Source organism: Bos taurus, unplaced genomic scaffold (assembly GCF_002263795.3).
Source record: "Bos taurus isolate L1 Dominette 01449 registration number 42190680 breed Hereford unplaced genomic scaffold, ARS-UCD2.0 Leftover_ScbfJmS_1899, whole genome shotgun sequence".
NCBI classification, from domain to species: Eukaryota; Metazoa; Chordata; class Mammalia; order Artiodactyla; family Bovidae; genus Bos; species Bos taurus.
In genome coordinates this window covers 1,014,511-1,039,492 of record NW_020190994.1, presented here as the reverse complement: position 1 = coordinate 1,039,492, position 24,982 = coordinate 1,014,511, and the positions used below count along the sequence as shown (strand labels likewise).

At 39.9% G+C, this 24,982-nt stretch overlaps 1 protein-coding gene across 3 annotated transcripts in view; it reads left to right on the top strand.

The window, feature by feature from the left end:
• LOC132344757 (ATP-binding cassette sub-family C member 4) overlaps nt 1–24,982 on the top strand; it is a 69,815-nt gene that overhangs the window by 36,473 nt on the left and 8,360 nt on the right. For 2 of the 3 annotated variants that reach the window (XM_059884445.1, XM_059884444.1), the window contains 3 exons: nt 12,092–12,264; nt 12,704–12,809; nt 22,689–22,823. In XM_059884445.1, coding sequence (XP_059740428.1) covers nt 12,092–12,264; nt 12,704–12,809; nt 22,689–22,823 — 414 coding nt within the window. Of the gene's footprint in view, nt 1–12,091; nt 12,265–12,703; nt 12,810–22,688; nt 22,824–24,014; nt 24,056–24,982 lie in introns of all 3 variants that reach the window. The other variant, XM_059884443.1, reaches the window with a different exon arrangement.

Genomic DNA, 24,982 nt, shown 5'->3' with positions numbered 1-24,982 from the left:
TTTGATCTCCTTGTTTTCCAAGGGACTCTGAATAGTGTTCTCCAGGCCCATTTCAAAAGCATCGATTCTTCAGCTCAGTTCAGTTCAGTCGTTCAGTCGTGTCTGACTCCTTGCAACCCCATGAATTGCAGCATGGAATTGCAGACGCCAGGCCTTCCTGTCCATCACCAACTCCCGGAGTTCACCCAAATTCATGTCCATAGAGTCAGTGATGCCGTCCAGGCATCACATCCTCTGTCGTCCCCTCCTCCTCCTGCCCCCAATCCTTCCCAGGATCAGAGTCTTTTCCAATGAGTCTGTTCGCATGAGGTAGCCAAAGTACTGGAATTTCAGCTTTAGCATCAATCCTTCCAAAGAAAACCCAGGACTGATATTCTTTGGAATGGACTGGTTGGATCTCCTTGCAGTCCAAGGGACTCTCAAAAGTCTCCAACACCACAGTTTAAACACATCAATTCTTCAGTGTTCAGCTTTCTTCACAGTCCAACTCTCACATCAGTACATGACCACTGGAAAAACCATAGCCTTGACTAGAAGAACTTTTGTTAGAAAAGTAATGTCTCTGTTTTTGAATATGCTATCTAGGTTGGTCATAACTTTCCTTCCAAGGAGTAAGCGTCTTTTAATTTCATGGCTGCAGTCACCATCTGCAGTGATTTTGGAGCCCAAAAAAATAAAGTCTGACACTGTATCCACTATTTACCCATCTATTTCCCACGAAGTGATGGCACCAGATGCCATGATCTTTGTTTTCTGAATGTTGAGCTTTAAGCCCACTTTTCCACTCTCCTCTTTCACCTTCATCAAGAGGCTTTTTAGTTCTTCTTCACTTTCTGCCATAAGGGTGGTGTCATCTGCATATCTGAGGTTATTGATATTTCTCACAGCAGTCTTGATTCCAGCTTGTGTTTCTTCCAGTCCAGCATTTCTCATGATGTACTCTGCATATAAGTTAATTAAACAGCCTGACAATGTACATTCTTGATGTACTCCTTTCCCTATATGGAATCAGTCTGTTGTTCCATGTCCAGTTCTAACTGTTGCTTCCTGACCTGCATATAGGTTTCTCAAGAGGCAGGTCAGGTGGTCTGGTATTCCCATCTCTTGAAGAATTTTCCACAGTTTATTATTGCGATCCACACAGTCAAAGGCTTTGGCATAGTCAATAAACAGAAATAGATGTTTTTCTGGAACTCTCTTGCTTTTTCCATGATCCAGCAGATGTTCAGAATTTGGTCTCTGGTTCCTCTGCCTTTTCTAAAACCAGCTTGAACATCAGGAAGTTTGCAGTTCACGTACTGCTGAAGTCTGGCTTGGAGACTTTTGAGCATTACTTTACTAGCATGTGAGATGAGTGCAATTGTGTGGTAGTTTGAGCATTCTTTGGCATTGCCTTTCTTTGGGATTAGAGTGAAAACTGATCTTTTCCAGTCTTGTGGCCACTGCTGAGTTTTCCAAATTTGCTGGCATACTGAATGCAGCACTTTCACAGCATCATCTTTCAGGATTTGAAATAGCTCAACTGGAATTCCATCACCTCCACTAGCTTTGTTCATAGTGATGCTTTCTAAGACCCACTTGACTTCACATTCCAGGATGTCTGGCTCTAGGTGAGTGATCACACCATCATGATTATATGGGTCATAAAGATCTTATTTGTTCAGTCCTTCTATGTATTTTTGCCACCTCTTCTTAATATCTGCTGCTTCTGTAGGTCCATACCATTTCTGTCCTTTATCAAGCCCATCTTTGCATGAAATGTTCCCTTGATATCTCTAATTGTCTTGAAGAGATCTCTGGTCTTTCCCATTCTGTTGTTTTCCTCTATTTCTTTGCATTGATCGCTGAGGAAGGCTTTCTTATCTCTCCTTGCTATTCTTTGAAACTCTGCATTCAGATGCTTATATCTTTCCTTTTACCCTTTGTTTTTCACTTCTCTTCTTTTCACAGCTATTTGTAAGGCCTCCCCAGACAGCCATTTTGCTTTTTTGCATTTCTTTTCCATGGGGATGGTCTTGATCCCTGTCTCTTGTACAATGTCACGAACCTCCGTCCATACTTCATCAGGCACTCTATCAGATCTAGTCCCTTAAATCTATTTCTCACTTCCACTGTATACTCATAAGGAATTTGATTTAGTTCATACTTGAAAGGTCTAGTGACTTTCCCTACTTTCTTCAATTTAATTCTGAATTTGCCATTAAGGAGTGCCTGATCTGAGCCACAGTCAGCTCCTGATCTTATTTTTTTTCTGACTGTATAGAGCTTCTCCCTCTTTGCAAATATATTTGCAAAGAATATAATCAATCTGATTTCAGTGTTGACCATCTGGTGATATCCATGTATACAGTCTTCTCTTGTGTTGTTGGAAGAGGGTGTTTGCTATGACCAGTGTTTTCTCTTGGCAAAACTCTATTAGTCTTTGCCCTGCTTCATTCTGTATTCCAAGGCCAAATTTGCCTGTTACCTCATGTGTTTCTTGACTTCCTACTTTTGCATTCCAGTCCCCTATAATGAAAAGGACATTTTTTTGGGTGCTAGTTCTAAAAGGTCTTGTAGGTCTTCATAGAACCATTTAACTTCAGCTTCTTCAGCATTACTGGTTGGGGCATAGACTTGGATTACTGTGATATTGAATGGTTTGCCTTGGAAATGAACAGAGATCATTCTGTCATTTTTGAGATTGCATCCAATTACTATAGATTGCACCCAAGGACTATACAGTCCATGAAATTCTCCAGGCCTGAATACTGGAGTGGGTAGCCATCCCATTCTCCAGGGGATTTCCCCAACCCAGAGATGGAACAGTCCATAATCTAATCGATTCTTCAGTGCTCTGTTATTGTCCAGCTCTCACATCTGTACATGACTATTGGAAAAACCATAGGTTTGATTATACGGACCTTTGTCAGCAAAGTGATATCTTTGCTTTTTAACACACTGTCTAGTTTTGTCATAGCTTTCCTGCCAAGAATTCACCTTCTAATCTCAAGGCTACAGTTACCATCTGCACTGAATTTAGAGTCCAAGAAAAGGAAATCTGTCACTGCTTCTATCTTTTCGCCTTCTATTTGCCATGAAATGATGGGACTGAATGCCATGATCTTAGTTTTATTAATGTTGAGTTTTAAGCCAACTTTTTCACTCTCCTTCTTTACCCTCATCAAGAGGTATCACTAAATCAATGAAGTCAGTTTTTAAGTGAACCATAAATTAATTTGTGCATGATGCCTAACTGGATATGTGAACCCAAACTCACAGAGTTAACCTGAGAATGAGTAGGAGAGAACCACTATGTTTTCCTCTTTATAAACATCAATTAAAAGGAAAATATGGCTTAAAATTTTTTAAGGTCCTGTAGTTCTCTTTCCTCCTTCTTCCTTAGCAGAGATGGACATTCAGAAGGAAGACAGTCCTATGGATGCTGCCTGTTTCATTTTGTTTATTTTTCTAAATATGCTGAAAGTACATTTTTCATGTACTGAAAACTTGCCAACTTACTGTAAACTGATAAAAGTTCATCAGAAATTAGTGCTATTGGGGTGCTAAAAAGCAAAGGCAGCTCTAAAAATATAACATGAGTAGTACCTGAAGATGAAGCACTTTATCACCCAGAGGTTAAAACGTCATAGTAGATAAAACTCTGGGAATGAATCATTGATGTGTTGCTTCTGTTAAAAAGCAAAAACAAAACACCTTAGATACTGGGATTTGGAATTAAGGGCAGAGTATGGGGGCTTCCCCAGTTTCTCAGTGATAAAGAGTCTGCCTGTAATGGGGGAGAAGTGGGATTGATCCCTGAGTTGGGAGAATTACCTAGAAGAAGAAATGGTAACCTGCTCCAATATTATTGCCTGGGAAATCCCATGGACAGAGGAACCTGGTGGGCTACAGTCCATAAGTTTCACAACTTAGCAACTAAACAATAACAAAAATGTCCTGTCAAAACTAGGAAGAAATTGTGTGGTTAAATGTCTGACATTGATAGTGTCTCTGTTAGGACACAAGTGTGTCACATCACACAGGAAACCGAGATACAGAAATCTGGGCATCAGCAGCCGATGCATCAGGAACCATGTGATTCAGTCTTTGTGGTGGCAACAGGTCACATGTCCATTTCCCCAGGCCTTGTGTTAGATGAAATTCCTTTACTGCTGGCCCTGCTCTAGCAAAAGCTCTTCCCCATCTGTTGATTGCATTTCAGTGTCTCCTTCTGTCCCACACCAGATTTTCTCTTTGAAAAGTAATAAAGTTCCACAAAATTTGGAAAGCACCTGACATCTGTGTTCACCTCATGTGAGGGGCGTCAGCACCTACTACACAGAGTGCACATAGCGATGATGGAGACAGGGTTGCCTTATGAGTCCAGTTTATTAATTTTTCAGTTTTGCTATACTCTATTATTTTCCCAAGTTCAAAAAAAATCTGAAGTATTCTATACAGATATGTATGGTTTGTATAATTATTATTTGTTCTGTTTTCCTTAAATTATAACTTTTTCAGTGCTTTCCTTTGTTTAAAGTGTGATATGATATCTTGGAGTCAGTTAATTGTTATAAGAATATATCCTTTTTACAATTACACTTACTAAGGAAACAGTGTTAGAATACTGGAGTGGATTGCGATTTCCTTAGCCAGGGGATCTCACCCAGGATTGAACCCAAGTCTCCTGTTTGGCAGGTGGATTCTTTACCACTGAGCCACCAGGGAAGCCCACCTTCATCCAGCCAACAAATATCTAAGAGCTTGTTAGGCAGTGCTGCAGATTCTGAGCCTGTCACAATCATCAAGAGATAAAATGTCTGTCCTTCTGGAGCTGAAATTCTCCTGGAGAAGTTGAAAATCAAGCCAAACATATGTAACAAAATGTACATATGTAACAAAATCTCAGTGCTGATACATGCAAAGGAGAAAAGTGAAGCAGAACTTGAGGAGGGGTGAGCTGATAGCATTATTAATAATGGGCAATATCTATTGATCTGTTACAAATTCTACATGCACTGACATATTTAATATTCTTAATGATCTTAAGAGGTACACACCTTTATAATTATGATATTATATTCTTACTTAGAGTTTAGGAAGATAAGATAGAGTAGGTTCAGGAACTTGCCCAGTTGGCACAGCCAGGCAAGACTTATGCCCAGGCTGCCTGGCTTCAAGTCTCCAATTTATTTTTGTTTGGCTGAAAAAAAAAAATAGTCAACAAAAGTCTAAAATGCGGTACTTTGGTGTAATCTCAAAAATGACAGAATGATCTCAGTTCATTTCCAAGGGAAACCATTCAGTATCACAGTAATCCAAGTCTATGCCTCAACCACTAATGCTAAAAAAGCTGAAGTTGAACAGTTTAATGAAGAGCTAGAAGACTTACTAGAACTAAAACAAAAAAAGATGTCTTCTTAATCATAGGAAACTGAAATGTGAAAGTAGGAAGTCAAGAGATACCTGGAGTAACAGGCAAGTTTGGCCTTGGAGTACAAAATGAAGCCAGACAATGGCTAACAGAGTTTTGTCAAGAGAACGTTCTGGTCATAGCAAACACCCTCTTCCAACAACACAAGAGACAACTCCACACATGGACATCACCAGATGGTCAATACTGAAATCAGATTGATTATATTCATTGCAGCCAAAGATGGAAAAGCTCTATACAGTCAGCAAAAACAAGATGGCAGCTGACTATGGCTCAGATCATGAACTCTTTGTTACAAAACTCAGGCATAAATTGAAGAAAGTAGGGGAAACCACAAGGCAATTCCAACATGACCTAAAACAAATCCCTTACAAATTATACAGTGGAAGTGACAAGTAGATTCAAGGGATTAGTTCTGAAGTGCCTGAAGATCTTTGGACAGAGGTTTGTAACACTCTACAGGAGGTGGTGAACAAAACCATCCCCAAGAAAAAGAAATGCAACAAGGCAAAATGGTTGTCTGAGAAGGCCTTACAAATAGCTGAGAAAAGAAGAGAAGCTAAAGGCAAAGGAGAAAAGGAAAGATATACCCATCTCAATACAGAGTTCCAAAGAATAGCACAGAGAGATAAGACAGCCTTTCTAAGTGATCAATGCAAAGAAATAGAGGAAAACAATAAAAAAGGAAAGTCCAGAGATATCTTCAATAAAATTAGCAATACCAAGAGAACATTTCCTGCAAGGATGGGCACAATAAAGGACAGAAACAGTATGGACCTAACAGAAGAAGAAGAGATTAAGAAGTGGTGGCAAGAATACATGGAAGAACTATTTTTAAAAAAGGTCTTAATGACCCAAATAGCTACAGTGATGTGATCACTCACTTAAAGACAGACATCCTGGAACTTGCAGAGATGACAGGCTGTATGGGGAGGTACACAGGGAAGTCGGTGTGTTTGTTCTGTGGTGAACAGCCCCCAAGTAAAGGTCCAGGATTTATGGCCACTCTATCATATCTAGTATCCACTGAACAAGGCAGAATATTTTCCCTCTGATCTTTAGACTTTTTAATGGGCATTGATCATTCTTTTTGTTGGCCTACCATATGACGCCCCTTCCCCTGTTGGGGAGTTCCTCTACCTTCATCTTCAGATGGGGAGCCGTGTTCTATTTGCTTCCCTAAGATCTCATACAATACGAAGGCAGGCAGTGACCCTAGCCCCCACCTCTCAGACACACCCACCACAGGCTTCTAATTGAGAGAGAAGGAAGCAAAGAAACAGGGACCCCGGTGAGTCACGCCTGGTCATGGTGGCAAGTGGAGTTAGTCTGGCTCCCAGAACGCAGCGTCCAGGGCTTAGGGGAGCCGGGAGAGCAAGCCTGGAGCCTGGTGCCTCTGGCAACCAGGGCAGGCAGACTGGGGACTTGGTTCTGCTGTCTGCTTCTAGCAAGGGTTCCCTGCTCCATAGCCTCTGAGTTTGGTTCTTAAGCCCTCCCAAGGATTCTGTGACTTATCTCCATATCCTTTTTTTTTTTTTTTTTTTAGTATTCCATTGTTTTTATTTATTTATTTATTTATTTATTTATTTATTTATTCTTCCAATTTTATTTTATTTTTAAACTTTACATAATTGTATTAGTTTTGCCAAATATCAAAATGAATCCGCCACAGGTATACATGTGTTCCCCATCCCGAACCCTCCTCCCTCCTCCCTCCCCATACCATCCCTCTGGGCCGTCCCAGTGCACCAGCCCCAAGCATCCAGCATCATGCATCGAACCTGGACTGGCAACTCGTTTCCTACATGATATTTTACATGTTTCATTGCCTTTTAATAAATGTTTTTCTTTTAAGTCAGAGTCAGCTTCTGCTTTTTGCATCTATGACTTTTTCTCTGCCAAAGCAATACAGAAACTTTATTTTGGAATGCACAAAGAAATGTATTGGAGAATTGGATTTTCAGTACAATACACTTGCATTACAATCTGTATAATAGAGAAATTTACAGAATATCTGAGGAGAACAGCCCATAAAGTATCATGCTTTAGCTAGGATATAAGTGCAAATTATTAGACTTTTAAAAATAATTCATAATAAATGATATTGGTAGAAATATTTACTACAACATAAAATAGACAGTGGCTGAAATCACATAGGAAAATTTATTATAAATCAAAGTAATTGATAAAAATACAAATGGCTGATAATATTGAAAACTGTAAGTTTATTCTGGAAAAATTAGATTTTGTAATCAAGAGGGAAAAATTGGCCATGGCTAAAATCGGCACTAGTTAAAATGTGTTATTCACTTAAAAAAAAAAAAAAAATACTGGGCTTCCCTGGTGGCTCAGACGATAAAGTGTCTGCCTGCAATGCGGGAGACCCAGGTTCAATTCCTGAGTTGGGAAAATGCCCTGGAGAAGGAAATGGCAATCCACTCCAGCACTCTTGCCTGGAAAATCCCATGGACGGAGGAGGCTGATAGGCTACAGTGCATGGGGTCGCAAAGAGTCGGACATGACTGAGCGACCACTTTCACTAAAAATTAACAGAAGAATAAAATCTCATTGACAAGTTTTTTTATCTGCAAAAATGACCTGGGAATATTAGACTTGAGAGAAATTATGGCTCCCAAAGGCAGAAGTTATCATTGGTATAAACAAAACAATACAAAGCCAATCAATAACTCTAACCTTAATTTTAAATTGTTCAAGGAAAAGAAACAGTCAGTAAGAAAAATATTTAGGTTGAAAATGAAAGACATTTTTTTAATGTTGCCAGTTGAACAAAGATTTACCTGGAGAAAATTAATATGTCGCTATAATTCTGCTGCAAATGCTTTATTCAAAATGTCCTGGAGAAAAGAACCTGTCCTTGATCTCAGATATTCTGTGTTGCTTATGCATCCTTGTTTTCCCTGGCCTATTGGAATGGTCTCATCTATTCTTCTCTACTTATCTAAATTCCAGACATCCTTTAGGGTCAGCTCATATTCCAACTTGTTGGAAAGGCTTGTCTCTAACTCCCTCCCCTCCTTCTTATCAGAATTACTGCTGCTCTTGTCTTTATGCCTTGTTAACTGGCAATTATGGTATTGTGGTATGGTATTTCTACCTTATTTCTATGTGTTTTATTAACTTGAATAAATTGCAAACTTTCCAAACTCAAAAAAAAAAAAAAAAAGACAGACATCCTGGAACACAAAGTCAAGTGGGCTTTAGAAAGCATCATGATGAAGAAAGCTAGTGGTGACAGAATTCTGGCTGATCTATTTCAAATCCTCAAAGATGATGCCGTGAAAGTGTTGCACTCAATATGCCAGCAAATTTGGAAGACTCAGCAGTGTCCAGAGGACTGGAAAAAAGTCAGTCTTCATTCCCATCCTAAAGAAGGGCAGTGCCAAAGAATTTTTAAATTACCATACAATTGCACTCATTTCACATGCTAGCAAAGCAATACTCAAAATCCTTCACGCTAGGCTTCAATAGTACATGAAGCAAGAACTTCCAAATGTACAAACTGTATTTAGAAAAGCCAGAGGAACCAGAGATCAAATTGCCAACATCCATTGGGTCATCAAAAAAGCAACAGAATTCCATTAAAAAAAAAAAATCTACTTCATTGACTACACTAAAGCCTTCCACTGTGTGGATCACAACAAATTGTGGAAAATTCTTAAAGAGATAGGAATACCAGACCACCTTACCTGCCTCTTGTGAAACTATATGCTGGTCAAGAAGCAACAGTTAGAACCAGACATGAAACAGTTGTTCCAAAGCAACAATTTGGACTGGTTCCAAATTGGGAAAGGAGTACTGCCGGGGACCAGCCCTGGCTGATCCAGGGTATTCGAAGGAGAGACGGCCTAGGCGACTATTTATATGCTAATTAGAGATATAGAGAACAATAGAATGAGGATAGCTCAGTAGGAAAATTCAGTGGAGAAAAGAAGCTGAGTAGCTTGGTTTACGCGGGAGACCAATAAAACTTCAAGACAAGAAGTTTGCACCACTTAGGTAGGCCGCAGGCGCCCTCTCCAATAGCGGAAGGTGTCTCACCCTAGACTCCTTCTCGAGTGGGTCTTAGAAGCCCAGGCATGATTAGTAAGCGTGGTGGGTTCCGCGCTCCAGATGGAGACTCAGCTGGAAGTTAAAGGGAAGAATGACATGGGGAGACCAAGCGCTGGTGAACAAGGCCCGTAGCTTTATTTTTAACAGGGGCTTTTATACCCTAAGTTACACATAGAGGATAATAGGGGATGCAAAGTCAGCAGTCTTTGGTTCTTATCAAAAACCAAGGTTTCTTTCCTGCAAATGTATCGTATACAAATGGTTTAGGTGATTTACATCATCTTCTGGCCAGAAGGCCTACTAACATTTTATGACTCTTGACAAGGACTTATCAACAAAGACTTACTTTCTCTAAGAGTAATTATTTCAAGGTTTGGCACCATCTTCCAAAGATAAAATTGCATTCCTATAGGGCGGATGTGTAATGGGTTTACAACAAAGAAAGAATTTATTACCTTAAGGGTCTAAAGTTACTAACACCAAGGCCACTACTTATTTTTTCTACATACCCACTATTAATTGATACATATTCAAGGATACAATTCAGGGGATGTGAAAACTTGGCAACAAGCATTGACTCATCAATGAAATCCTTTACTAGTTTATTCTGACAGTTTTTAACTCTCTGAGAGGCTCTAAGCTATTTGAATATCTTAAGCTTCCCATGCCTCTCGAGGCTGGGAGACTGTAAACAATCGTATGCATAGCTGCAGGAGTCCGGGTAAACTTGTCAGGCGAGTTAGAGAGCCATCTGAGGGGTTTGGATTTAAACACTCCTAATTGCCCAGGAACTTTATTAATTGGAGCTGTAAGTTAACTCTTTGACAGAGAGAGAGAGAGATGGTGGTAGGGGACAGCCCCCAGTAAAGTCAGAGGTGAGAGCACAAAGCAATAAAGTAGGCAGACTCTGGTTTTTGGGGGGAAAATGCTCGAGAATATCCGGGGGGACTCCTGAGGCTCGATCCCGCCTTTGCGTATGCCGAGCCTCCTTCCTCATGACCTTTGTCACAAGTGGAATGCCTCACCGGCTCCCCGCAGAGTACGTCAAGCCTATATGTTGTCACCTTGCTTATTTGACTTATATGCAGAGTACATCATGCAAAATGCCAGGCTGGATGAAGCACAAGCTGGCATCAAGATTTCTGGGAGAAATATCAATAACCTCAGATATGCATCTGATACCACCCTAATCATAGAAAGTGAAGAGGAACTAAAGAGCCTCTTGATAAAAGTGAAAGAGGAGTGTGAAAAAACTGGCTTAAAACTCAACATTCAAGAAACTAAGATCATGCCATCCTGTCTCATCACTTCATTGCAGTAGATGGGGAAACAGTGGAAACAATGACAGACTTTATTTCCAAAATCACTGCAGATGGTGACTGCAGCCATGAAATTAAAAGATGCTTGCTCCTGGGAAGAGGAGTTGCAAGAAACCTAGACAGAATATTAAAAAGCAGAGACATCACTTTACCAACAAAGTCCATGTAGTCAAACCTATGGTTTTCCCAGTAGTCATGTACCAATGTGAGGGTTGGACCATAAAGAAGGCTGAGTATTGAAGAACTGATGCTTTTGAACTGTGGTTCTGGAGAAAATTGTTGAGAGTCCCTTGGACAGCAAGGAGGTCAAACCAGTCAATCCTAAAGGAAATCAACCCTGAATTTTCCTTGGAAGGACTGATGATGAAGCTGAAGCTCCAATACTTTGGCCACCTGATGTGAAGAGCCAGTTCATTGAAAAAGACCCTGATGCTGGGAAAGATGGAAGGCAGATGGAGAAGGGTACAAAAGAAGACAAGATGGGTGGATGGCATCACCAGTTTAATGGACCTGAGTTTGAGCAAACTCCAAGCAATAGTGAAGGACTGGGAACACCGGTGTGCTGCTGTCCATGGGGTTGCAAAGTGTTGGGCACGACTCAGCTACTGGATGACAATAACCTGTATCCATATGCTTTGGGAAATAAGATGTTGTGTTTTATTTTTCATGTGTTTTCATTCACTACAATGCATTTATGATACTGAAGAAAATGCACTTGATTGGTCCACTATTTATAGGATTAAACTTGGGAAAGAACCATCATCAGAATGGGTTCCAGGATTACTAATGTATAAGGGGCAGTTTGCCATTGCTTGAACTTACATATATTAAACTTTAGAAAATAATAAAGGGCCAATAAGCTTATATCTTCAGAAAACCAGTTTTTCTGTAAAATTTTTGTAAGTTTTTCTCTAGTGTACCAATGCCTATGCAAAATGTCCTTTGGGAAACTTGACTCAACCATAAAGATCCTTTTAACTTTTCTGTTTAAGTCACATTGGGAGAAATAGCTTCACTTTTTCAGAGACTTCCGTAACTAACCCCTAGGTGGGATTTCTGGTGGATGTCCTGTGATGGGAATGGGGGACACTGAGATCTTTCTGTCCTGAGTTGACTCCACCATCTTTCTCAGTGAACATTCACTGGAAGGAGCTCTCCCCTTCACCTGGCTGTACATGCAAGATACATAAGAAGTGCTGAGGATGTCAAAGTTCTAATGTCTAAGAGGCTTCTCTACTTCAGGAACAGTTTGCTTAGAAAAATGTCATTCTTTCTGTATCCATAGGTACAACTTAAAGAATCCATTGAAGGTCTTCCTGCTAAAATGAATACCAAATTAGCAGAATCTGGATTGAACTTGAGTATTGGTCAGAAACAACTGGTGTGCCTTACTAGGGCTCTTCTCAGGAAGAATCAGATATTGATTATTGACAAAGCCACATCATACGTGGATCCAAGGTATGGAGCTGAGCCCTAGGAAATCTTGAACTGACTTGTAAATGTGGTAAATGGAAAACATTTAGTGAATCTTCGAAATGTTTCTAAGTGCTCTCTTGGCCTCATGGATATCTGTTGATAATATTAATTCCAGAAAACAAAGGAAAAAACCAAGACATGTTATATGATGTTAATGTTGTTTTGAGGCACAATAAGAGAGCTGAATTCCTAAATCCAGCTCTTGATAGTTTCAAACAATTTTGAGGGAAGACTAATTTTCCATAATTTTATAAAAAATATTAAATTTCTAAGTAGATTTTTATACTTAGTTTTTAAGGAAAAAGACTATACATTGAAGTATTGATTTTTAAAAACATTGTAAAAATATCATATAATAATTTTAAGTCTTAAGTCTGCTTTTCCTGTCTTTACTGAACTAAATCAACTTCTTTGTTTCTAGAACTGATGAGTTAATACAAAAAAAAATTCGTGAGAGATTTGCCCAGTGCACTGTGCTGACCATTGCACACAGATTGAGCACTGTTATTGACTGTGAAGTGATACGGGTAAGACCCTCTCCATTTTAGTTGTTTCCATTTATGTTCAATTTTCAATGTATCCTTCCATGTAGAATTTGATAGGAACGTCCATTAATTTTTCTCTTAGTTTTTTCTCTCATTCCTGAAAATTACTCAAGTACTTAACTATACTTTTAGAATGCACTATTAAATAATATATCCAATAGTCTTATATTTTCATATTAAAAGTCTATTTGAATTGTCATTTTTTTATGATCACCAACCATTAAAATATTCCAAACCCAAGTTATGGCTCCATATTTTAGTGGGGCAGAACATCATCATTTTCACTGTATCATAGTAATTTCAGCATTTTTGGATTCTCTTATCAAAAAATTTGGCTCTAATTTAGACTGCCAGGAGGTTGATGGCTAAAGTTGTAGAATTTCTCAGGAGTCCATGAGAAGAAAAAGCCTAGTGAGAAAAACAGTATTTTAACTGAAACGATTTCATATAAGAAATGTATTACATATGGATTAGAGGGCTAGAAAAATGAAACACTGGGGTAATGATTTTAGAAAGCAGCTACCATATCCTCAGACAGATCTCCAGACCTGAGAATTCAGAAGAGAGGCCCTAAAAAATTGATGCTCAGACCTCCAAGGATAGGTCACTGCCCGGTTGCTGGTCATATTTGTGAGGGGGCAGGATGGGGCTGGTTCTCCAGGTGCTAATAGGTGGGAGCTGGAGTCAGGTCCCAGTGCTGAGGTGGTGCTAGTAGCAGAATCAGGTAGCACATTAGCTGTTTCCACCTTCAGTCTCCCTCTAGTGCCCCCTACTTGCAGGACCTAACAAAGGCCACCTGGCAAAAGAGTCTGAACTCATGCAGTGACTTGCAGAGACCCAGCTTCTGCATCACAGATGAGAGTTTGGAAAGAAAGGCAAATCAGGAATGAGAGACTAACTAAACAACCAGCAAGTCTCTTACACAATATCTCTGTTCCGCACACATTGCAAGTTCCAGGCTTTGGTCTCTGGTTATCTGTCTAGTATCTTCCTTCCAGGTTTAGTTGGCTCTTTCTTCCTTAGTAATTTAATATTTCCTTCATTAGCTTTATATCCTTCCTCTAACCATTCCTTTTCTCTCTCTTTTTCATTTTATCTCTTTCCTTGTCTTTTCCCTCTGTTGTTTGCTCAGTTTCAATAAATGTTAGGATGTGGCTTTATAAAACAAGAAAAGCATTCCTCAAAGGAAAAACTTTGGCAGCAAATAATCTCAGGGAATGCAAGATACTTTAAGGTATTTTGATGGTTCATACAAAACAGGTAATAATCACTAATGAGTGGTCAGTAATACCCACAGTTCCTTATGTCTAAGGATAATAGTACCATCTCTTTTGACTTCTTGGGCAGCTTCTGGAATATCACCTCCTGTCCTTACTTCACATGCATTGTCAGATGGGATCATCAGTGGGGCACTGAGAAGATACCAGGCTGTCAGCATTGAGGCAGTGCCTGTAGTCTCACACCCCAAGCTGGACATGCTCAGGAGTGAGCTCTGGGGAGGCAGACGACAGGAGTGGGGCATCCTGTCGTCTAGGCTCCAAACAGTGTGTCTGGTCATGCGGACTAGACATCACAGTAGCAAGCAGGCTCTACCTGCAGACTTTCATGAAAGTGACATTCAATATTGCCCAACAGTGACTCTTAATTTCTAGAAATGTTTTGTGTCAGTCCTTCATTTTGTGTTCTTGAATGCTAATTGGGAAATTAACCTTTTATTTCTAGTTTCTACCTGTCACTTTGTTGTTCTTACCTCTCAAAGTTGTATTTCAAAGACTGTCCCCCAAAGCACCATTTTTCCATAATAAATAAATGATGCTGTGAAATGTACCTGTTTCAAGCCCTTTGTCAGGCTTTAGACATAGCAGCAGAAAGATGGCTTGATCTCAAGCTCAGTTAAGGATATGTTCAATTAAATTCTTTGTTCCTAAATGTACCCTAAAGATTTATTTTTGGTTTTTCGGTATTATAGCATTAATGACATTCATGGTAACAGATTATTTTTATTATCTAATTCTTAGAAATACTGTCACCTTGGAATGTGTGGTTGGTTAGGGAAACTGAAGAAGCACAGAATTGGAGGACATGTCGCCTGATCAGTCCTAAACTGTTATAACTTAGCACCTGATCTGCAGATGTGAACATCTATATCCTCTGAACCAGTCAGCTTTGTTGCTATTATCAAAATATGCTCATTTTTTTAACACTTTACTTATCGGTTTGTTGTTCAGTCATTCAGTTCTGTCTGACTCTTTGTGACCCCATGGACTGCAGCATGCCAGGCTTCCCTTTCCTTCACTATCTCCCAGAGCTTACACAAACCCATGTCCATTGAGTTGGTGATGCCATCCAACCATCTCATCCTCTGTCATCCCCTTCTACTCCTGCCCTCAATTTTTCCCATCATCAGGTTCTTTTCCAGTGAGTTGGCTCTTCACATCAGGTGGCCAAAGTATTGGGGCTTCAGCTTCATCATCAGTCCTTCCAGTGAATATACAGGGTTGATTTCCTTTGGGATTGACTGTTTGATCTCCTTGCTGTCCAGGGAACTCTCAAGAGTCTTCTCCAGCACCACAGTTCAAAAGCATCAATTCGTTGGCTGTCACTCAGCCTTCTTTATGGTCCAAATCTCACATCTATACATGACTTCTGGAAAAATCATAGCTTTGACTATATGGGCCTTTGTCAGCAAAGCAGTGTCTCTCCTTTTTAATACATTCTCTAGGTTTGTCATAACTTTTTTTCCAAGGAATAAGCATCTTGGAATATCTTATCAATATCTCCTGGTAAATTTCTATAATCTCAATTTCTTCTCTCTTGGTCAATGTCTGTGAACAAATCTTTAAAGGACTTTTATGAAGCAATGTACAGCCAGTCCCTCCCCAACTTTCTAGTTTTGTCTCACTCTCTTCTCCCTCCTTCCTTTACAGCTAAAACCACACTGATGGTCTTTCAGTTCTCCAAATTCAATGTTCACTCTCTTAAAATGTGCTCTCTGTAGACTGTTGGGTTAGTCTAAGGTGCTTGCAGTGGAAATGGTGAGATGGTGGGACCTGGGCTAGATAAGGAAGTGGAGCCAAGTGGACTGTGTGATGGATTGAACATGGGATCTGAGGGCAGAGAGAGAAGTTGATGCTGGTTTCTGGGTGCAGAGACTGAGCATCGGGGTGAATGGGGAAGATGGAGGGAGAAGGGAAAGGCAAGGGTTCTGTTTGGAGTCTGTCATCATTGTGATGAATGACCTTGTTTCCAGAAAGGATCTTACCCTTCACTGTGGAGCTGCTCTTCCCACTCCTGTGTTGGGAGACCTTCAGTTTAAGCTTCCCTGGTTGAGATCATCAGTAGTGTCACATGGAGGTCCCACCAGGAGATGTAAGCTTGGACCTGTGTTTACTTCTCATTCTGAGCTAGTTTTTGTTGCTGACTCCTCTTGTAGGAATAACAAGATTAGACCTCAGGGCACCAAGAGACAGGCATCCCCCAGCTTCAGGGTTGGGGATTGTCCTCTGTGCTCCATTCACCCCAGGTGTAAAGCTTATATGTTATTCTAGAGCTTCTAATTATCAATTGGCTTTCAGTGCAGCAAAAATATCACAAATAATGTTTTTTCTCAAACCTTCAATTTTTGAGGCAATCTTATTTTTATTGCTTGCTTTAGAACTGTAGACATACCTTGTTTTATTGTGCTTCCCAGATACTGCGTTTTTTACAACCTGAGAGCTTGTCATAAACCTGCATCGAGCATGTCTATAGGCACCATTTTTCCATCAGCATCTGCTTATTCCATGTCTCTGTATCACCTTTTGGTAATTCTCACAATATGTCAGACATTTTCACTATCAGTGCAGTTGCTTTGATGAACTGTAACATCAATGATCTTTGCTATTACTACTATGACTTACTGAAGTCTCTGATGATGGTTAATATTTTTTAGCAATGCCTTATTTTTAAGTTAAAGTCTGTACATTTATTTTTTTTTCAGACATAATGCTATTGCACACATGCTTGGGTATAGTATAGTGTAAACATAACTTCTATATGCCCTGGAAAACCAGAAAATTCATGTGACTAACTTTACTGTAATATTCAGTATATTCTGTTGTTCTGAAACTGAACCCACAATAGCTCTGAGGGATGCTTGTACCAGTTACTTTCTGGAAAGCAAGTGATTGTTCTGAAAGCTTTAAGGGCATAAAGACAAGTCAATCTGCTGCAAAGCCTGATGTTTCACAGGGCGGGCTGCCAGCCTGGGGGAGGGGCTGGGCAAGTGGCAGATGCTGACGAAGGAAGGGCATAACCAACAGTGCTGTCACCATAAAGTCCTGTCACTGCAAGTGTTAAGGTGTAATAATTACATATTGTTGCACTGATGAATATTTTGGCACAAACATAGATGTATATTTTCTTTTATTCTGTTTTTTAAAATGAAGAGCCTAATTCATAAAAATATATATATTTGTTACAAAAGAGCAATAAATGTGCAAGGTAGAAATAGGAAAAATTTTTTAAATCTTTTAAAGAGAAGATTACAAAATACCCACCACCAGAATGTAACAGTTGTATAGTGCTGTAATAATATTGGGATAAAATTAGAACTATTAATAGTGTAATGCTGCTGCTGCTAAGTTGCTTCAGTCGTGTCCGACTCTGTGCGACCCCAGAGATGGTAGCCCACCAGGCTCCCCTGTCCCTGGGATTCTCCAGGCAAAAACACTGAAGTGGGCTGCCATATCCTTCTCCAGTGCATGGAAGTGAAAAGTGAAAGTGAAGTCTCTCAGTTGTGTCCGACTCCTAGCGACCCCATGGACTGTAGCCTACCAGGCTCCTCTGTCCATGGGATTTTCCAGGCAAGAGTACTGGAGTGGGGTGCCATTGCCTAAAGTCTTATGCAAAACAGAGTGTCTCATCAGCAGAATTTTTATAGCAACAATATATTCTTAAAATCCCCCATGTCATTAATTTTCTATAGCACAATTTTAATAGCTGCCTAAAATTTCATCTTAGAGATCGAGTATAGTTAATCTGAAACTTTGACATAATATGGGCTTGTCTAGTGGCTCAGACTGTTATGAATCTGCCTGCAATGCAGGAGACCCAGGTTTGACCCCTGAATCAGGAAGATCCCCTACAGAAGGGAAGGGCTACTCATTCCAGTATTCTTGACTGGAGAATTCCATGGACAGAGGAACCTAGCAGGCTACAGTCCATGGGGTTGCAAAGAGTTGGACATGACTGAGCAACTAACACTTCACTTTAGAGATTATATATTTTTCAAATTGTCACTTTCATTCAAAACTCTTGAAATAATTAGATGGATATGGTTTTGCTTAGCGTAAGTAACCAAGAGAAAAGGCTTTTGGGGAAACAACTGTGACCCAATTAATACCATTTTGTATGTGTTGGCTCTCTGATGGGTCTTCCCTGGTGGTTCAGATGGTAAAGCTCTCCGAAGGGATTTACCCAGTTTTGGTTCGATAAACCAAGCCATTAATGTTTCAGAGTTTTATTTTACAAAGAAATTCTTCTAAAGTATCTTGAAGATGTCATAACAGCATCTAAGTTATGATTAAGCATAAAAGTCATAACAGCAACTAAGTTAAACTTCCTCATTTGCTCCAAACCAGTGGAGCAAGACAGACAAATTAGAAATCCTTTTTCTCCTAAGACTCACTACTGTCTCTACATTAGAGGGTTCTTCCTACAGATTTTAGGATTGGCTGGGTGCTTGTGACCTGCTTTCTCTGCAGCCAATAGCACAGCTGTTGCCTCTAATTCCTGCACACTGCAGTTTTCATATCACCTGAATTCTCCCTAGAACCATGAACAAAGAAGCATGTGACAATCTGCACTTGCATTAACAGTATTGTCTGTGGTCAACATTTTCACTCTCTGCAGTTAGAAAGTTCTTTGGAAATGAATGATGAAAAAACAAAACCAGGGACAGGAAACGCATATTCCACCTCTTTTGTTTATAGTCAGTCTTTTGATTTTGTTTTTTGTTTCTTCCTCAACACAAACCTCTTCTCAGTAGAATTTTCCCCAGGGAAATCAAAACCAGAAACTGTTGTAACATCCCCACCTGGAAAGCACAAAACAGCTCATGTCTAACTAGAGTTTTACTTAAATTCTGTTTTTCACCTTCATGGAACATTTCTTTCAGAAGCCTACATGGCTGCAATTAGAATATTTCAGAAGAGAAAACTCCTTCAAAAACTCCAAAAGATTTCACTCAAGTTTTCAAAGGAAAATAACTAATATGGAGGTAGAAAGCACAGTTGGGAAGAAGAGATACTTTAAGAGGGCAGTGCTTATGAGCAAAGGCAGCAGATTTGGGAAAGTGACTGTGGAGGCAACTATAACCCAGCCTTCATCACCCCCCTGGTGAGAGACTAATTTATTATTTGAAGATCTAGGAAAGGATTTTGAGTTAATACTTGCCATGTTGCCCCGTCACTTAGAAAATCATGGGCACCTATGTTCATTGGACCCAGTATGCAAGTTTGGACAGCTGTCCCTGTGTCATCGCCTGGCGACCAGAAACAGAGATATGACACAGACCTTCCCTTTGCAACTCTACTTGTCAATAAGTGGGGATCTATCTCTATTGTTGTCATAATTTCTCATCAGGCTTTAACTCCATCCTCTCCTGCCCTCCACCTCTCGGTGCACTCGCCCACATCTCCTTGCATTCCTCCTTTTCACTGATGGCATCTTGCCAATGAAATGGATCGAGTTATTTTGCAGTGGGTCCATTTAATTTTTATGTCTAGACAGCTACCAAGAATATATACACATAAACAGGTTTGATAAACATGTCTTATTGGGCTTATGTAACTCATTTGTCCAATGTAATGTTTTTTTACATAACCGACTAGAGCTTGATAAGTAATTCAAGGTTGGGGTTCCTGGAGAGATCCTGGGGTTCTGGGATTATTATCACACCAATTTGAATGTGTGATTTAGTTTATAGTTTAACTTGTGTTACAGCAAGGGTGGGGACATAGTGGGAAATTATGCAATGTTATTCTTATAAGGGATGTTAAAAATCTAAAACTATACCTATTTTTCTGTACACAAAGAGAATTTAGATTTGCTTTATGTTTATTTATTCTGAAATATCTAGAGTCTTTGATCAAGCCAGTAAATGTAAAGGCTAACTTGGTAAAATTCTGTTTCTGGCCATTTTTCAGTCTATGTCCCATCTTAGCTCTTGTAGCCGCTAATGTGAGTCTTGCCTTTTAAGTTTAATTAGATCCAGTTTATTTTTGCTTCTATTTCTTTGCTTTGGGAGACTGATCTAAGAAAATATTGCTGTATTTTATGTCAAAGAGTTTTCTGCCTGTGTTTTCCTTTCTGTTTATAATACCTAGTCTTATCTTAGGTCTTTCAACTATTTTGAGTTTATTTTTATGTGTGGTATGAGGGAGTTTTCTAATTTCATTCATTTCCAGGTATGCAGCTTTCCCAGTACTACCTAGCAAAGAGACTGTCTTTTCTTCAATATATATTCTTACCTAATCTTTCATAGATTAATTGAACATAGGTATTTTGAGACCTGTGTTTTAAAACTGCAGTTTTTCTTCTTCAATTTTAGGAGGAGCAGTTATGTTCTATTATGCTATACTTAGTTAAAATTGCACATTCAGGGCATCTAAACTGGCATGCTCAATAGGCATATAGAAAATTAATTATGTAGATGAGACATTAAATTATTCTTGGACTCTTTTGAGAAAGCTGCTCTTAACAATGATTCACAGTATAAACAAAAGATTAATAGAAATATGCCCTTTATGAGACTTAAAAAATGTTTCCAATTAAATAAACAGGATGAAGTTAACTGCAATACCTATGTGTAGAAAAAATAACTTGTGTCTTGTTTAGAGTTCCAGCATATTCTTTTATTTTTTAAAAAAAAAATTTTATTAATTTATTTTTGGCTGTGCTGGGTCTTCGTTGCTGTGTGGGCTTTTCTCTAGTTGTGGCAAATGTGCAGACTTCTCCTTGCAGAGGCTTCTGTTGTTGTGGAGCACAGGCTCTAGGCGCTCAGGCTTCAGTAGTTGTGACATGTGGGCTCAGTAGTTGTGGTGCATGAACTTATTTGCTCCACAGTATGTGGGGTCTTCCTGGACTAGGGATCAAACCTGGGACTCCTGCATTGGCAGGCAGATTCTTTTACCACTGAGCCACCAGGTAAGCCCATACCGCATATTCTCTTTAGATACATTTACTCTAAATATGACCTAAATGAATAATTAAATTCCACTTAACATCAGAACTGGAGAAGGCAGTGGCACCCCACTTCAGTACTCTTGCCTGGAAAATCCCATGGATGGAGGAGCCTGGTAGGCTGCAGTCCATGGGGTCACAAAGAGTTGGACACGACTGAGTGACTTCACTTTCACTTTTCACTTTCATGCATTGGAGAAGGAAATGGCAACCCACTCCAATATTCTTGCCTGGAGAATCCCAGGGATGGCAGAGCCTGGTGGACTGCGGTCTATGGGGTCGCACAGAGTCAAACATGACTGAAGTGACTTAGCAGCAGCAGCAGTAACATCAGAACTGTTTTTGTAGTTCTATTATTTGGGTCAATTATTTCAGGTACTTTTTCCTCCTCCATAACCATTAACCAAGGTCACTCATAAGTAGAGAGGCAAAGTTAAGAGCCCCTTCCTCTCCCTTTCAATTTCCAATTAGGTTTATTAATGAGCAATAAAAGGGGTGAAAGGCAGGTAGCCTAAGAAAGAAAGAGAAAGAAGCAAATAAAAGTAATTTGTGAAAACAGATTCAGATCCTAGGCAGTTCAGGTTGGGCTACCCCATGTGCTGTGCAGGCTGTGATCACTTCAATTTGGAGCTCAATTTCTTATTTGCTTTTATAGTCTTATCCAAAAAGAAAACTGTATTTCTAGAAATGCCTTCTGTGCAGAGCACTTCCGCAAAAGCTGCTTATATAGCAGCTCTTTTTGCCAGCCTTCCACTCTCATAATAATAAACTACAGCTACAGCCAATGTCAAGAAGCATCTTAACCTCTTGGACAAGGGATTCTGCCCCTCTTATTCAGTCACTCAGTCTCTCAGTTTCAGACTCTTTGCAACCCTATGGACTGCAGCACTCCAGACTTCCCTGTCCTTCACTACTTACTGGAATTTGCTCAAACTCATGTCCATTAAATTGGTGATGCCATCCAACAATCTCATCTGTGGTCGTCCCTTTCTCCTCCTGCCTTCAATCTTTCCCAGCATCAGGGTTTTTTGCAGTGAGTCAGCTCTTCCCATTAGGTGGCCAAAGTAATGGAGTTTCAGCTTCAGCATTAGTTCTTCCAGTAGGGGCTGACATAATCCCGGACCCTAAAGAAATTCCGGAAGCATTTACTTTTTTCCCCAAAAATATTGCTCAGATTGTCAAATCAACTGGACAAATAATTTGTTGTCAGGAAACTGTCATGTGGTTTGTATGATGTCAACCTACTTTTTAGATAAAAGCAGTCTGATTTTCTTGAATCAAGATATTTCCCAACTTTGTGTATCTGTATAAATAGCCCTCAAAGGCCAGAGTCTGAGAGCTAAAAGCACTAACTAATGATAACAACCCCAAATGCCCTGGGCAGTATATAAAATGCTACAGACTGTTCAGTTCCAGTAATCATATTTTAAACTTTTTATTTTCTTCCTTTCCTATAACCATATAATGATGAAAGGTCGGGCTGGGCCTTTGTCTCCCTAGTAAAACATAGTAATCAAACCATTTAAATATCAGTCCTACCACCCAAATTCTCCGTGACCTGCCCCTTTTTGAAATATTGTCTGAGTTATGTTACTGGGGGATATTGTGTGCTAATGGGTTTCTTTCTTCTGTTAACAGGTTTTGGATTCAGGGACTCAGAAAGAAAGTAATCGGCCATATAATTTGCTGCAAAATAGAAACAGCCTATTTTACAAGATGGTTCAACAACTGGGCAAGGAGGAGGCTGCTGTCCTCACCAAAAGGGCAAAATAGGTGAGCCTGCTGCGGGAAGCTGTAATTAAAATTTGCCTCCAGGGTTCATTCTTCACAGGATCTCCACCAAGGGTCTGGGAGCAAGCACTCTGTGCTGTTTTCAGTTAGAAGCCTCCAGAGAGGAAGCTTCATGACTGGGTCTTAACAACATGTGGCAGGTGGAAGGCTGACGGTCTGCTGAGAATCTGCAGCAGTGCTGGGGGTGGGGTCGGGATGTGTGAACCCTTCTGTATGCACACACCTGTGCCTGAGACAGATTTTGGATTCGACTTTCCATGTGTTCGGACTCTGAGTTGAGATTCTCATGGAGCACTGAACAGTCTCATTTTTCATACCCTTTACATTCATTCTGATTGGTGCTCAGCACATTTGTGAATAGGTTCTGTCAAGGAATATCCAGGAAATTTGAGAGTTTAAGGGGAAAAAACTTGGAATATTTTGATTCTAGGAAGCTCTTCTAGAGAAAGGTGTAGGTCTCTTCTGTTTCCTAACCTGTAAAGAAAACTCTTACCTGATATCATCACTTTCTCCCTAATTCTTCGTTGTTTAGTAGGTCCATTTCCTGCCCCCACCCCCACCCCGCATGCTTCCTCTACTTTCTAGAAGATGAAATTGTCATCAGGACAAATCAAGAAATCACAATACCTTCACACTGTAGTCTGAATGGTGCCTGAAGGTTTACAGAGCACTTTCTCAGAGATGAGGTGTGTGAAGCACTAAGCACTGTGTGTGCTGTGAGGAAGGGGCTCAGTGAGTCACATTCAGGTCACATGGTATCTTCCTAACAGAAGTGTAGTGGTAACCAAGGTCTGGTTTAAGAGACTTAGCCATTGTCAAGCAGCCATCTGTAATTCTTTCTGGAACCAGGTGGGAGTGGGATTGGAGTTGATGAGAAGATAGAGGGAGGGAAGGAAGGTCTGGTGTTCTTACCCCTTAACGTGTGTGGCTCAGGGTGGGATGTGGTTTCCCCATCAAAAATTTATCCCTGGATGTTAAATTATGGATATGTTTTCCATTTTTCATACTTTTCTGCCTTTCCCAGATTTTCACTTGTAAACAGAATAAGAGTATTTGTGTAATATTTAAAATGTCTTAAAGAAAACATGTCCCAGTATCTTAGGTACTTGTATAAGAAAGATTTATCTAAAATGTGGCCTGAGTTCATCACTGTCTTCTCTCAATCCTCTGTAGAAATGAGGAAATGCAGAGCAAGACCTTCTGCTGCTCATCAGGTAGGAGACTTCCTGGGTCCCAGAGCTGGCTGAAGAGTTGGTAGAGTTACAGTTTGTGCTTAGGTTTAGGGGCAAGGAAGTCTGTGTTCTCAACTTTTCATAAGTACTTACATTGTATGCAAATTTAGAGAAGCTGAACAAGGGTATTTTTTTTTTTTTATGGCTGAAATTCACAGAGGGCTTTTATCCACTGGAGTGTCTCCCAGTCAGACTATCCATCCTGAGACCTAGAGAGCCAGGAATCTTCCAAACCCTTTGCTCTTTTGACCTTAGGCATTTCACATCAAAAAGAGGTGTTCCCACCTGTATGTCAAAGTATTCATTTTAAAACTATACCATCATGACATTGAATAATGAGAAATAGAACACAGGATTTTAGATTGGTCCAGATAATAAGATAATAGGATTCAACACTCTCTTTGTACAGATGAGGAAACTAAGGTGCTTTAGAAGGAGGGTGGCCCTATGTATATAACTGGTGTTAAGCTAGTCTGCAGCAGACACAGAATTATAAATTTGGTCTTTTAGTAAATATTTTAAATCAAGTGTAACATACATACTGAAGCAGTCATAGGTCATAGAATTAGAAATCTTGTGATTCCAGGTCTGGTAATCCTGCACCTACTGTAACAATATTAATGGTAAGTTACATTTGTGTAGTTATTTATAATTTGTTTTATACAGTTCTCACATGTATGATTTCACATAATCTCATGATGGTCCATTTTTATCCCATGTGATGGATGAGGAGAGTGTGTACAGGGCTCACCCAAGGTGACAGAGCTGGTCCAAGGAGCACAGAGGGGGAATTGCTGGCAGAGTCGAAGTGCCATCCTAGGTATTGTGTTCTGTGTCGAGCCTGAGAACACTTCTCGTGTCACATGGTAGCCAAGGTCAGGCCAGTCACTGAAGTTCGCAGGGAGGCAG